General features: G+C 48.0%; 1 protein-coding gene across 1 annotated transcript in view; it reads left to right on the top strand.

Moving 5' to 3' along the window:
• Positions 1 to 2,693: 2,693 nt before the first annotated feature.
• LOC308700501 (nuclear factor 7, brain-like) overlaps positions 2,694 to 14,470 on the top strand; it is a gene marked incomplete at both ends in the record, with an annotated part of 251,973 nt that continues 240,196 nt past the window's right edge. Inside the window, one exon of the mRNA XM_081382133.1 lies at positions 2,694 to 3,089. Within this exon, the coding sequence (XP_081238259.1) occupies positions 2,694 to 3,089 (396 nt within the window). The remainder of the gene's footprint in view (positions 3,090 to 14,470) is intronic.

Here is a 14,470-nt window from a genome sequence, read left to right as displayed (position 1 = left end):
CTCCAACTGCGCCCACCTCACCGCCTGTTCCCCCCACACTTCTAGCATCCAGCCATCAATCGGAGCCACGCCTTCCCGCTCCTGAGCCTTATTCTGGTGAGCCGAACTTTTGCAGAGCGTTTTTAACCAAATGCTCAATGTTTTTTTCTCTCCAGCCACAAACCTTCAGCACTGAGCAGTCGAAGGAGGCCTTCGTGCTTACATTGTTGTCGGGGCGTGTGGCTCTGTGGGGAACGGCGGTGTGGGAGAATAAACATCAGTGCTGTTCCTCTTTCCAGGCACTATCGGAGGAGATGAGGAGAGTATTCGATCGGGCGGCCGCGGGACGAGAGGTGGCTCGACAACTCACGGATCTCCGCCAGAGTAACCAATCCGTCTCTGATTACTCGATCGAGTTTCGCACCCTTGCAGCTGAGTGCCACTGGAACGAGGAAGCACAGTGGGTCATGTTCCCGAATGGGTTGGCTGACCATATCCAGAGGGAGATATTCACATTGGATCTTCCAAAAAGCCTAGATGGACTGATTGAGCTGGCGCTACGGGTAGACACTCGTCTACATCGCCTGGAGCAACTGACAAGCACGACCTTGGTCCCTGGGAGTTTCGAAAGCCCTCAAGCCAGTGGCAGTGATACGGTCAGCCCTGTCTTAGATCATGAACCCATGCAGGTGGGTAGAGCTCGACTTTCCCGGGAGGAGAGAGAGAGACAGAGATCAAAAGGATTATGCCTCTACTTCGGCAGATCTGGACATTTCCTGAACACCTGACCCGTAAAAGACCGAGCCCAGCAGTAAGTATGAGGCTACTGTCGGGCGGGATCTCCAAGGATAAGACCTCATCTTCAACTCTCCTCCCGGTAAGATTGCTATGGGCAACCCAGTTCCACCATTGCCAAGCACTACTGGACTTGGGGACTGAAGGTAATTTTATGGACTTAGCCTTGGCTCACAAACTCCAGATACCCATCACATCACTCAACAACAAGATTTCTGTAAATGCACTTAATGGTCAAGAACTCTCCGACATAAACCTTACCACCGACCTCCTTACACTTATCACATGCAATCACACTGAGCAGCTCTCATTCCTTCTTCTGGACTCTCCTCTGATTCCCATAGTCTTCGGTCATCCCTGGCTGGTACAGCACAGTCCAAGGGTTGACTGGGGCCACAATTCCGTGTCATCTTGGAGCACTCAATGTTATCATCCCCAAAGCAATGGCCAAACCAAGAGAGCCATCCAAGATTTGGAGAGAGTGTTGCGATGTTTGGTGTCTAAGAATCCTTCCTCCTGGAGCCAGAAACTTTCAATGGTTGAGTAAGCACATAACTCGTTACCAGTGTCATCCACGGACCTCTATCCATTTGAGTGTAGCTTAGGTTACCAGCCACCAATTTTTCCTAGTCTGGAATCCGAAGTCGCGGTCCACGGTCCGTAGACGGGGAACCAACGTATTCGGTCAAACGTATTCTTAAGCCCGAGACAGAGGGGATGTGGATTTCAGTACCTGGTGGACTGGGAAGGTTACGGTCCGGAGGAGAGAAGTTGGGTTCCAGGAGGCACTCCTAGGGGAGGGGTATTGTCACGGTTCATGAATTCACTGACTCTTTCTCGCCTTGTGTTGTTATGTGTGCATGTGGGCGTGGTCACTGATCACTACCGCTGATCAACGGCGCCGTCTTGTGTTGTCAGAGCCATTTTCCACGGAGGTTCTGATCTTCTGGTCCCCGAATCTTTGCGGGGATCTCATTGGACATCCTTTATACCTTCACCATCTCGAGAAACCGGGTTGTTCATCAGCTTCCCTGCGCTACCAAGAGCGATTGTTCCTGGACACTACTCATTACTTTACTGCTGACTTTATCTTCAATAAACTGCGTTTACTTGACATTGAATCCACTGTTTTACTGACCATAACAACTATAGGCCTAAATATATATTTTATTAAACTTGTCTTTTTTTACAGGATTAAATTCTCTTATGTTTTTTTTTATTATTATCTTATGCTACATATTATCACTTAATTCTTTAATAATTTCATTAAATCCAGAATATGCTTGAACGCACAAATAAAATAAAACTATACATCCAGTCTGTCTTCAGGAAAAAGCTGAATAAACAAAGCTATTATGTTAAGAAAGTGTATTTGTTACGAACTGCTCCCTTTTACAGGGGCAATCCAGAATCATAATCTAAATAACAGGCAAAAGGTCAATCACACGGGCGAGGAATCCAAATGAGCAACAGGGCAGAAAACACAGGCAAAAAGTTTAATCCAGAAAACTGGCAGCTAATCAGCCTTATTTATTTATTTTTTGTATCAAATTAGGCCAGTGTACAATGTTATGTGAAAGTTATGAATAGTCTTAAAGAAATAAATTGATGACTAACTTATAAGACTAGTTTCAGCGGTTTATGCAAACAGCCCCAGAAGTTTCAAAAGATCATCAGAAACTCCACCCTCTTACAAAACCTTTCAGGAACTGACTAGTCTTATTATTTCTACCTTTCATTTTTCCTGAAAGCCAAAACGAGTTGTGAAGAACAGAGGAGGACACATTATATTAGGGCTTTTGTGTATTTCTGATTGAAACCAGATTTGATTTTGATTGTAATGGTTATTTACTCTTTAAACCAAAGTTCAAAAAGTAAAAGTAAATTGTAGATCATTGGATCTTTTACAAGACGAGGAAATGGATACAAAATCTGTGGAAGAGCTTTCTTGTCCTGTTTGCAGTGAAATCTTCAAGACTCCTGTTATTCTGTCCTGTAGTCACAGTATTTGTAAAGAGTGTCTACAACAGTTCTGGAAAACTAAGAAAACTCAGGAGTGTCCTGTCTGCAGGAGAAGATCATCTAGACGTGAACCTCCAGTTAATCTCACGTTAAAAAACTTGTGCGAATCGTTCCTGAAGGCGAGAAATGAGAAACATTCATCAAGATCTGAGGAGATCTGCAGTTTACACAGTGAGAAACTCAAACTCTTCTGTCTGGAGGACAAACAGGCTGTGTGTTTAGTGTGCAGAGACTCAGAGAAACACACCAATCACACATTCAGACCCATCAGTGAAGTGGTTTCATCTTACAAGGTAAAACAAATGTCTCTCATTTCATATGCTGAATACAGTGCTAAACAAACAGTATTATTTGTGTATACAATAGACCAGTATATATTTTTACTTAGACTAAATCTCTCCGACTTACTACTAATATAAAATCCAGCAATAATCTTCTTAATCTTCTTAAAAGTAATAGCAAAAGTCGGCGCTGATGGCCTCGTGGTCTGCGCGCCGACATGTAGCGCCGTTGCGCTTGGGCAGCCCGAGTTCGAGTCCCGGCTCGTGGACCTTTCCCGATCCCATCCCCCGTCTCTCTCCCACCTCACTTCCTGTCAACTCTCTACTGTCCTGTCCCAATAATAAAAAAAGGCAAAAATCACCAAAAAAAATGATATATAAAAAAAAAAGTAACAGCAAAAAATAGAAATGTCATGGGTTATTCATATTTTTTCATCTTAACCTGTAGGAGGAATTTAATACAGCACTGACGTCCTTACAAAACAAGCTCAAACATGGAGAAGAAATGAAGAAAAAGTGTGATGACAGAATTGAACACATCAAGGTGAGGATATAAAGAGTTTTTTTTTTTTTTTTTTTTTATTGCTCCATGGTAAAACACAAAACATTTCATTTTCTTCTTTAAATAATTTAAATTCCCATGTGCAAAAGGGAGCAGAAAGAAGATAAAATCTTATAATATCTGTCTCCATAATAATATCTATTCCAAAAAGCAAAATTACCTTTCTTAAGCAGCTTACAGCCAAAATTACACTGACAAAAAACAATGTTGGTTTAAATATCAGCATTCATGCAGTATAATAAATCAGGCAATGCTCAGACAACAAAACAACAAGTAATCCAATACATATAGAGGAAAACAAAACAAAAAAACAACATGGACCTCACCATATTAATATTAACCTTATTTACTCTGTTTATATCTATACTTATACTGACCAATATTACTACAACTTTTAAGATTATCATGCAATGAGTTCCACAATTTTACTCCCATAACTGAGGTGCACATTTGTTTTATTGTTGTACGTGCAAATTGATGTTTAAAATTATACCTTCTCCAACTGAACTCTTTTTCTAACTGATAAAGGTGTTGTATTTTCTCTGGTAAAATTTTATGTCTTGCTTTAAACAAAATTATTAGTGTTTGAAACTTAGCCAAATCTTCTAACTTTAATATTCTGGATTTAGCAAATAATTTGCTTGTATGTTCTCGATAGTTAACTTTATGAATAATTCTTATAGCTCTCTTCTGTAGAATAGATAAAGGTTTTATATTTGTCTGATATGTGTTCCCCCAGACTTCTATGCAATAAATGTAATATGGTACGATGAGTGAACTATAAAGTATTTTCATTGTTTCCTTATTATGACCGCCGCTAGCGTAGCTAGCGAGAGCGGTCATATAGGGATTGTCAAAGTTTTTTTTTTTTTTTTTCCCGTCACCTTACTGAATTTTTCATCAACGATACCAGGGACACCGAAGCACCGGGGAACATGAAATTTGGTGGGCATGTAGCCCCACTAGACTTCTAAGGAAAAATTTCGTTTGGTCCCCGGGGGCCACTCCCCCCCCGCGCTGGGCCCCCCCAAACCCCAAAAAATGCAGTTTTTCCTAAATAACTACCTGAACCGTGGCACCGAGGATGAAGAAATTTTTATGGTATGTTGGTCTACTAGACTTTTACGGAAAAATTTCGTTTGGTCCCCGGGGGCCACTTCCCCCCCGCGCTGGGGCCCCCGTAAATTTTTCGTCAACGATACCAGGGACACCGAAACACCGGGGAACATGAAATTTGCTGGGCATGTAGCCCCACTAGACTTCTAAGGAAAAATTTCGTTTGGTCCCCGGGGGCCACTCCCCCCCCGCGCTGGGCCCCCCCCAAACCCCAAAAAATGCAGTTTTTCCTAAATAACTACCTGAACCGTGGCACCGAGGATGAAGAAATTTTTATGGTATGTTGGTCTACTAGACTTTTACGGAAAAATTTCGTTTGGTCCCCGGAGGCCACTTCCCCCTTCCCCCCCCGTGCTGGGGCCCCCGTAAATTTTTCGTCAACGATACCAGGGACACCGAAACATCGGGAAACATGAAATTTGGTGGGCATGTAGCCCCACTAGACTTCTACGGAAAAATTTCGTTTGGTCCCCGGGGGCCACTCCCCCCCCCGCGCTGGGCCCCCCTTAACCCAAAAAAATGCAGTTTTTCCTAAATAACTACCTGAACCGTGGCACCGAGGATGAAGAAATTTTTATGGTATGTTTGTCTACTAGACTTTTACGGAAAAATTTCGTTTGGTCCCCGGGGGCCACTCCCCCCCCCCCCGCGCTGGGGCCCCCGTAAATTTTTCGTCAACGATACCAGGGACGCCGAAGCACCGGGGAACATGAAATTTGGTGGGCATGTAGCCCCACTAGACTTCTACGGAAAAATTCCGTTTGGTCCCCGGGGGCCACTCCCCCCCCGCGCTGGCCCCCCCCAAAACCAAAAAAATGCAGTTTTTCCTAAATAACTACCTGAACCGTGGCACCGAGGATGAAGAAATTTTTATGGTATGTTGGTCTACTAGACTTTTACGGAAAAATTTCGTTTGGTCCCCGGAGGCCACTTCCCCCTCCCCCCCCCGTGCTGGGGCCCCCGTAAATTTTTCGTCAACGATACCAGGGACACCGAAACACCGGGAAACATGAAATTTGGTGGGCATGTAGCCCCACTAGACTTCTACGGAAAAATTTCGTTTGGTCCCCGGGGGCCACTCCCCCCCCCGCGCTGGGCCCCCCTTAACCCAAAAAAAATGCAGTTTTTCCTAAATAACTACCTGAACCGTGGCACCGAGGATGAAGAAATTTTTATGGTATGTTTGTCTACTAGACTTTTACGGAAAAATTTCGTTTGGTCCCCGGGGGCCACTCCCCCCCCCCCCGCGCTGGGGCCCCCGTAAATTTTTCGTCAACGATACCAGGGACACCGAAGCACCGGGGAACATGAAATTTGGTGGGCATGTAGCCCCACTAGACTTATACGGAAAAATTCCGTTTGGTCCCCGGGGGCCACTCCCCCCCCGCGCTGGCCCCCCCCAAAACCAAAAAAATGCAGTTTTTCCTAAATAACTACCTGAACTGTGGCACCGAGGATGAAGAAATTTTTATGGTATGTTGGTCTACTAGACTTTTACGGAAAAATTTCATTTGGTCCCCGGAGGCCACTTCCCCCCCCGCGCTGGGGCCCCCGTAAATTTTTCGTCAACGATACCAGGGACACCGAAACACCGGGGAACATGAAATTTGGTGGGCATGTAGCCCCACTAGACTTCTACGGAAAAAATTCGTTTGGTCCCCGGGGGCCACTCCCCCCCCCGCGCTGGGCCCCCCTTAACCCAAAAAAATGCAGTTTTTCCTAAATAACTACCTGAACCGTGGCACCTAGGATGAAGAAATTTTTATGGTATGTTCGTCTACTAGACTTTTACGGAAAAATTTCGTTTGGTCCCCGGGGGCCACTCCCCCCCCCGCGCTGGGGCCCCCGTAAATTTTTCGTCAACGATACCAAGGACACCGAAGCACCGGGGAACATGAAATTTGGTGGGCATGTAGCCCCACTAGACTTCTACGGAAAAATTTCGTTTGGTCCCCGGGGGCCACTCCCCCCCCGCGCTGGGCCCACCCAAAACCAAAAAAATGCAGTTTTTCCTAAATAACTACCTGAACCGTGGCACCGAGGATGAAGAAATTTTTATGGTATGTTGGTCTACTAGACTTTTATGGAAAAATTTCGTTTGGTCCCCGGGGGCCACTTCCCCCCCCCTGCGCTGGGGCCCCCGTAAATTTTTCGTCAACGATACCAGGGACACCGAAACACCGGGGAACATGAAATTTGGTGAGCATGTAGCCCCACTAGACTTCTACGGAAAAATTTCGTTTGGTCCCCGGGGGCCACTCACCCCCCCCCCCCCCCCCCCGCGCTGGGCCCCCCCAAACCCAAAAAAATGCATTTGTTATTGTTATGGTATGTTGCTCTTAAGGGCCCACATCAACCTAGCCCATAATCACTCATTTGTGATTTGCGCCCCTCCCATAAAAAATGAAAATGCAATATTATTCTGCTTTAATCGCCCCTATCTTCAGTGGAGATGTTCAGAACTGCACCATATTTCATGTGTATGATTAACTTGACATCCTCTGGGGGTATCCTCTGCTAAGTTTTGTAGAATCCATGGGGGGGTATAAAATAAATTCATTTATGTGCACATTTAGTGACTGTACACTCATCGGCCTGTAGATGGTGCTGTTGAGCGAAGGGTTGCTGGTTTAGGATGATACTGTCACACACACACATGCAGGAATACAAACAAACGCAAGCATGCACACACACTGACATCCACACGCACAGACACACACCCATACACACACATACAAATCCACATGCACAGACACACACACACAAACACACACGCGCACACATGTACGCACACATACATACACGCACAGACACACACACACACACACACACACACAGACACACACATACACACACACACACACACACAGACAGACATGCACATACTATTACTTTTTTTAGGTATATACATAAACACGCAATACAGCCAAATTACTCCACGTCATTTATTTTTGTGGAAAGCCAGTGCAGGCCTGAGTGGCGGTCATATTTTGTACCGCGATGCGGTACATCTAGTTTACAGTTTTTTACAATCACTTTGCTACTATTTTCAGAACCTTGATGTCATTTTTCACAACTCTAGACACAAAACTCACAACCAATGATCAAAATGCACATTTTTCAAAACTCTAACCCTTTTCTCAATTGCTTGGATACAATACACATAAAACTTAGATCATTTGTTCATTCAACAAAAATCACCTGTTCAATATGACACAACTTAACATCAAAGTACTACTATTTCAAAAGGCAATTCACACATTACATTTCAAAAGAGTGTCTATTCATTTCCTTACAATGATCTAACTATCAATTGATACAACTGCTCAAAATGATAAGTTACTGTTGCATTACTCTTAATGCATAGTTGTATGGAAACAGACAAACAATCTTCCATGTTTACAGTAAATCATGAAAGTTTCAAGATAACGATCCATGGATATTGTAGTCTAATTGGTCCTTGCTCCACGCTAATTGAGCATGAACCAATTAGACTACAATATCCATGGATGTAGCCTACTGTAATATTTGTATCATAATGCTTCATCAGTCTATGGTCCCAAATACTGTACCACCTTTTCAGACTATTTACAGTATTGACAGCACTGCACTGTATAGATACAGTAATCACTCTTTTGTTTCTTACAAGCAAGCAAGTTGAGGAACACTGCATTTGATGTTTTACAGTACTGTCTTTTCTTTTCTATTTCATAGCTAATTATTTTTGCTTTGATTCAAATAACCCTATGTTGTGATTGTACTGTAGTGTTTTGCATCAATATATTACAAACTTTGTTCAATGATTCCACTGTGTCTGTCGTATTCTCTCTACTACTGCAGTACTTTTACAGAGATGTATTTACTGTACATGTAGTACCATAATGGAACCTGTATCACCTATTTTGTTCTACAATATTTAATGATTGTACGAACAATGACACAGTGAAACTATCGGTTGCTTGTGTGTGTGTGATCTATAGTTATGTTTCAATGGTATTTCACAGTAAATTTGTTTTTTGAACCAATGATTGTGCAAGTGCAAGATTTCCTTAAAGATGTGAATGCACAATGCAGTGTTTTGAACATTAGACAGCCTGTGTTACAAGTGATAACCGTTTTGAGTTTTGTGTCTAGAGTTTTGAAAAATGAGATCAAGGTTCTGAAAATAGTAGCAAAGTGATTGTAAAAAACTGTAATGATTGTACGAACAATGACACAATGAAACTATCGGTTGCTTGTGTGTGGGTGATCTATAGTTATGTTTCAATGATATTTCACTGTAAATTAGTTTTTTGAACCAATGATTGTGCAAGTGCAAGATTTCTTTAAAGATGTGAATGCACAATGCAATGTTTTGAACATTAGATAGCCTGTGTTACAAGTGATAACCGTTTTGAGTTTTGTGTCTAGAGTTTTGAAAAATGAGATCAAGGTTCTGAAAATAGTAGCAAAGTGATTGTAAAAAACTGTAATATCTCCTTCACTTTGTTTAAAACAAAAATATTTTGGGAAATTTTCCTTTTAATGTGTGCTATGTGAGTTTTCCATGATAGCTTATCATCCATAATTACACCAAGAAAACGAAACTCAAACACTCTCTCAATATCAACTCCATCTATGGATAAAGTTACAGATTTATTTATTTTCCTATTTCCAAAGACCATAAATTTTGTCTTTTTTAAATTCAATGACAACTTATTTACATCAAACCATTTCTTCAGTTTTGTCATTTCATATTCAATAGATTCTGCTAGTTTCTGTATATTATTTCCAGAGCTGAAGAAATTAAGTCAAGTCAAGTCATCTTCATTTATATAGCGCTTTTAACAATGTAGATTGTTTCAAAGCAGCTTTACAGAGATAATTTAAGCGTATAATTTAAGGTAACAGAGATTGTTCTGGCTTTATAGCGGTTCCCTTTCAGTCGCTCACGTTCGACGTAACGTCGACGTGACGACGTAATTGGGATCACTTCAGGGAGCCCTATCAACTTCGAGTGTCTACAGAACGAGCCAATGAACGTTGGCGTGCGTGAATCGCGTCACGCGCCCCGCCCCGCCGCGCGGGTATAAACAGGAAGCGGGCGCACGCACACATTGTCTTTCACTTCGGAGCCGAGCTTTTGCTTTCACTTCCGAACTCTACAGGAAAAGACTGCCTTTGAAAACGAGAAGAGGACTCTCCTTGTGTTGGTGTGACGGCGCGATCAGCGGTGGCCGCGAGCATTGCAGCTCACAACTGCTGTTTTCACAGCACTATTGTTCTGTGTTTGTGTGTGTGTGTGTCGGTTCGGTGGGCGTTTCCCCGTGTGTTCATTCACACCGCGGCTACCCCTGGGTGCCTCAGCACTGAGAGAGTTATCTTTCTATTTTTTTGTTTTCACTAAAAGAGCAACACAAGCGTGATCCTGCGTCTTTTTCAAGATGTCATTCCGCTTGTGCGTTTCTGGATGCCGTCGTTCCCTGGCGCCAGCAGATGGCCACAGTAGTTGCCTCTCGTGTTTGGGCATTCAACACGCTGAGGCAGCTTTTGTGGATAGTTCATGTTCCCATTGCGGGAATATGACTATCGCAGCGCTTAGATCGAGACTCGCTTACCTCAAGGGAGGTGCAGTCCCCTCGCCTATGCCCCGATCTAGTGTCTATTCTGCCCCGCAGAATATACCTACTTCGGTGCATGACCAGGGTGATCTGAGGATTACCGTGAGGGCTTCCCCGTCGAGTCATCCTCCGCGGGCCCCTCACGCCTCACAAGCGCTGTCGCCATTGGGGCTCCTTAGTGAACGTCTTGGTCCTTCTCCGGAACGGCCAACCGTTTCCTTTGGGGCTCCAGCTGACGATCAGATGTCGATCGCAGCATCGGAGGGGGAGCTGTCCTCTGGAAATGACGACTCGGCTGCGTTGCCCCCCTCGGGGTGTGTAGCGTTGTCCGAGCCAGATCCAGAATGGACTGCTATGCTTTCCCGGGCCGCCGAGAAGGTCGGGCTTGCGTGGAATCCTCCACCACGTCCCGAACCTTCTCGGTTGGACGATTGGTTTCTCGGGGCGGGCCGTGCTGGTTCTCAGTGCGCCGCCCCGGTACCTTTCTTTCCGGAAGTGCATGAGGAGCTTTCTAGGACGTGGAAGGCACCGTATAGTGCCCGAAGCCGTTCTAGTGGCTCCTCACCCCTCGCCACCCTCGACGGCGGGGCAGCTAAGGGGTATGTGGATATCCCCCCAGTGGAGCGGGCCGTCGCGATGCAGCTGTGTCCGGCGTCCGCTTCCTCTTGGCGGGGTAATCCACGCCTCCCGTCCAAGGCCTGTAAGTTTTCGTCCGGTCTAACGGCGAGGGCTTACAAGGCCTGTGGACAGGCTGCTTCCGCCCTCCATGCCATGGCGCTCTTGCAGGTCCACCAGGCCCAGGCGCTCATGGACATGAACGAGGGTGGTTCTGACCCAGAGCTCCTCCGGGAGCTCCGTGTGGCAACCGACCTCGCCCTCCGGGCGACGAAGGAAACCGCACGTTCAGTTGGTCAGGCGATGTCCACCATGGTGGTCCAGGAGCGCCACCTTTGGCTCAACCTGGCGGATATGAGGGACACTGATAAATATCGGTTCCTGGATGCCCCTCTTTCCCAGGTTGGGTTGTTCGGCGACGCGGTCGAGAGCTTTGCCCAACAGTTCTCGGCCGCACAGAAGCAGACGGAGGCCATCCGGCACATCCTGCCCCGGCGGACCGCTGCTGCTCCCACCCGTCCGCCGGCCGCAGACCCTCCGTCTACTCGTCGCCGAGGTCGGCCTTCTGCGGCGTCCTCCGCTCCCGCCAAGCCCCAGCAGCAGCAGCCATCATCCAGGCCTCAGCGTGGAGCAAGCCGCAGAAAGCCGACCCCGCCCGTCCAGGCCGCTGCCAAACCAGGAGGCAAGCGACGGTGCAAACGACCCTGAGACGGGCGGCCCAGAGGTGGATCAAGTTGCTCTTCAGGAGATGGCGAAGGCGCCACTCCTTCCCCCGGTGGAGGGCCGGGCGGAGAATCTTTTGTTTCCTTTTCTTTTTGTTCCGCCACTGACCCACGGGTCAGTGGTACCCACATTTTCAAAAATTTTCAAAAAGCAATTTTCAAAAAGCAATTTCTGAAACCTCTGGGCCCCAAGAGGGCGCGCTTGGCAGTCGACGACGCCGCCATGCCTTGTCACTCCCGAGCCCCTCTTTCATCGCCAGCGAGCAGCAGTGGCTGTGTTCCGGACGTGCGGTCGCCTCCACACACTCACTCTGCCCTTCGACGGAAGCAGGTATGTGCTGCACCACACACTCAGACCCCACTTCGGGCCGCTGTGCCGTCCGAGTCGGGTCCCTGCATTCCGCCGCGCTGGCTCATCCGTACCATCAGACTCGGCTATGCGATTCAGTTCGCCCGGCGCCCCCCTGCTTTCAAGGGCATCCTGTTCACCCGTGTTCTGGCGGACAATGCCCCCGTGCTCAGGGCGGAGATCGCAGTCCTACTGGCGAAGGACGCGATCGAGCCGGTCCCTCCAGCCGATATGAAGACCGGCTTCTACAGCCCGTACTTCATTGTACCCAAGAAAGGTGGTGGGTTACGACCAATCTTGGACCTGCGCGTCCTGAACCGGTCCCTTCACAGGCTACCGTTCAAGATGCTTACGCAGAAACGCATTTTCAAATGCATCCGTCCCCAAGATTGGTTTGCAGCGATCGACCTGAAGGACGCGTACTTTCATGTCTCGATTCTCCCTCGACACAGACCGTTTCTCCGCTTTGCGTTCGAGGGACGGGCATATCAGTACAAGGTCTTACCCTTCGGGCTGGCCCTGTCGCCCCGCGTCTTCACGAAAGTCGCGGAGGCGGCCATTGCTCCCATGTGCGAGCGTGGTGTTCGCATCCTCAACTACCTCGACGACTGGCTGATTCTGGCCCAGTCGAGAGAGCAGTTGTGCGAACACAGGGACATGGTGCTCAGTCACCTCAGCCATCTAGGGCTTCGGGTCAACTGGGAAAAGAGCAAACTCACCCCCGGGCAGAGGATCTCTTTTCTTGGTATGGAGTTGGACTCGATCAACATGACAGCGCGCCTCACCGAGGCCCGTGTCCAGTCAGTGTTGAACTGCGTGAGCACGCTCAGACGCAGAACAGCGGCACCACTGAAACTGTTTCAGAGGCTCCTGGGGCATATGGCATCTGCAGCCGCGGTTACGCCGCTCGGATTGCTTCATATGAGGCCGCTCCAACACTGGCTCCACGATCGAGTCCCGAGATGGGCGTGGCAGAGCGGCTCGTGCCGGGTCCAAGTGACTCCGCACTGTCGCCAAACTCTCAGCTTGTGGTCGGACCCTTCGTTCCTGCGGGCAGGTGTTCCCCTGGAACAAGTGTCCAGGCACTCTGTGGTCTCCACGGATGCCTCTACCACCGGCTGGGGGGCCACGTACAACGGGCATGCAGCTTCAGGTCTGTGGACGGGGCCTCAACTGCATTGGCACATCAACTGCCTCGAGTTGTTAGCAGTACGTCTTGCACTGAGCCGTTTCAAAACGCTGCTACTAGGCAAGCACGTACTGGTCCGTACGGACAGCACTGCGACCGTTGCGTACATCAACTGCCAAGGTGGTCTACGCTCCCGCCGCATGTCACAACTCGCCCGCCATCTCCTCCTCTGGAGTCAGAAGCATCTGAGGTCGCTTCGTGCCGTTTACATTCCGGGCCTGCTCAACCGTGCAGCCGACGAGCTCTCACGGCAGCAGGTGCTACCGGGAGAATGGCGACTCCATCCCCAGGTGGTCCAGCTGATTTTCAGGCGCTTCGGGACCGCTCAGGTAGATCTGTTTGCCGCCCCGGACACGTCTCATTGCCAGTTGTTCTATTCCCTGACCGAGGGGACCCTCGGCACGGATGCTCTGGCACACAGCTGGCCCCGGGGCCTTCGCAAGTATGCGTTTCCCCCAGTGAGCCTTCTTGCACAGACCTTGTGCAAAGTCAGGGAGGACGAGGAGCAGGTCTTGTTAGTTGCGCCGTATTGGCCCAACCGGACCTGGTTCCCGGAACTAGTGCTCCTCGCGACAGCCCCTCCCTGGCCCATCCCTCTGAGAGAGGACCTGCTCTCTCAGAGACGGGGCACCCTATGGCACCCGCGTCCAGACCTCTGGAAACTCCATGTCTGGTCCCTGGACGGGACGCGGAGGTTCTAAGTGACCTACCCCCTGCGGTAGTTGACACCATCACTTCCGCTAGAGCCCCCTCTACGAGGCGCCTCTATGCATTGAAATGGAACCTGTTCGTTGACTGGTGCTCCTCTCATGAGGAGAACCCCCGATCTTGCTCGATCAGAGCCGTGCTTTCCTTCCTGCAAGAAGGGCTGGAGCGAAGGCTGTCTCCCTCCACCCTTAAAGTGTATGTTGCCGCTATTGCCGCACATCACGATGCTGTTGATGGTAAGTCTTTGGGAAAGCATGACCTGATCGTCAGGTTCCTGAGGGGAGCGAGGAGACTGAATCCTCCTCGCCCACTCTCTATACCCTCTTGGGACTTGTCTCTGGTCCTTTCGGCACTTCAGAGACCACCCTTTGAGCCTCTGCAATCAGCTGAGTTAAAAATTCTGTCCTGTAAGACAGTACTCCTGGTTGCATTGGCCTCTATCAAGAGGGTAGGGGACCTGCATGCATTTTCGGTCGACGAATCGTGCCTAGAATTCGGCCCGGATAACTCTCACGTCATCCTGAGACCCCGG

The sequence above is a fragment of the Scardinius erythrophthalmus genome, assembly GCF_964197995.2.
Source record: "Scardinius erythrophthalmus genome assembly, chromosome: 13".
NCBI lineage: Eukaryota > Metazoa > Chordata > Actinopteri > Cypriniformes > Leuciscidae > Scardinius > Scardinius erythrophthalmus.
Note: the sequence above shows the minus strand (reverse complement) of the source record. Positions and strands in the feature narration are given on the sequence as shown.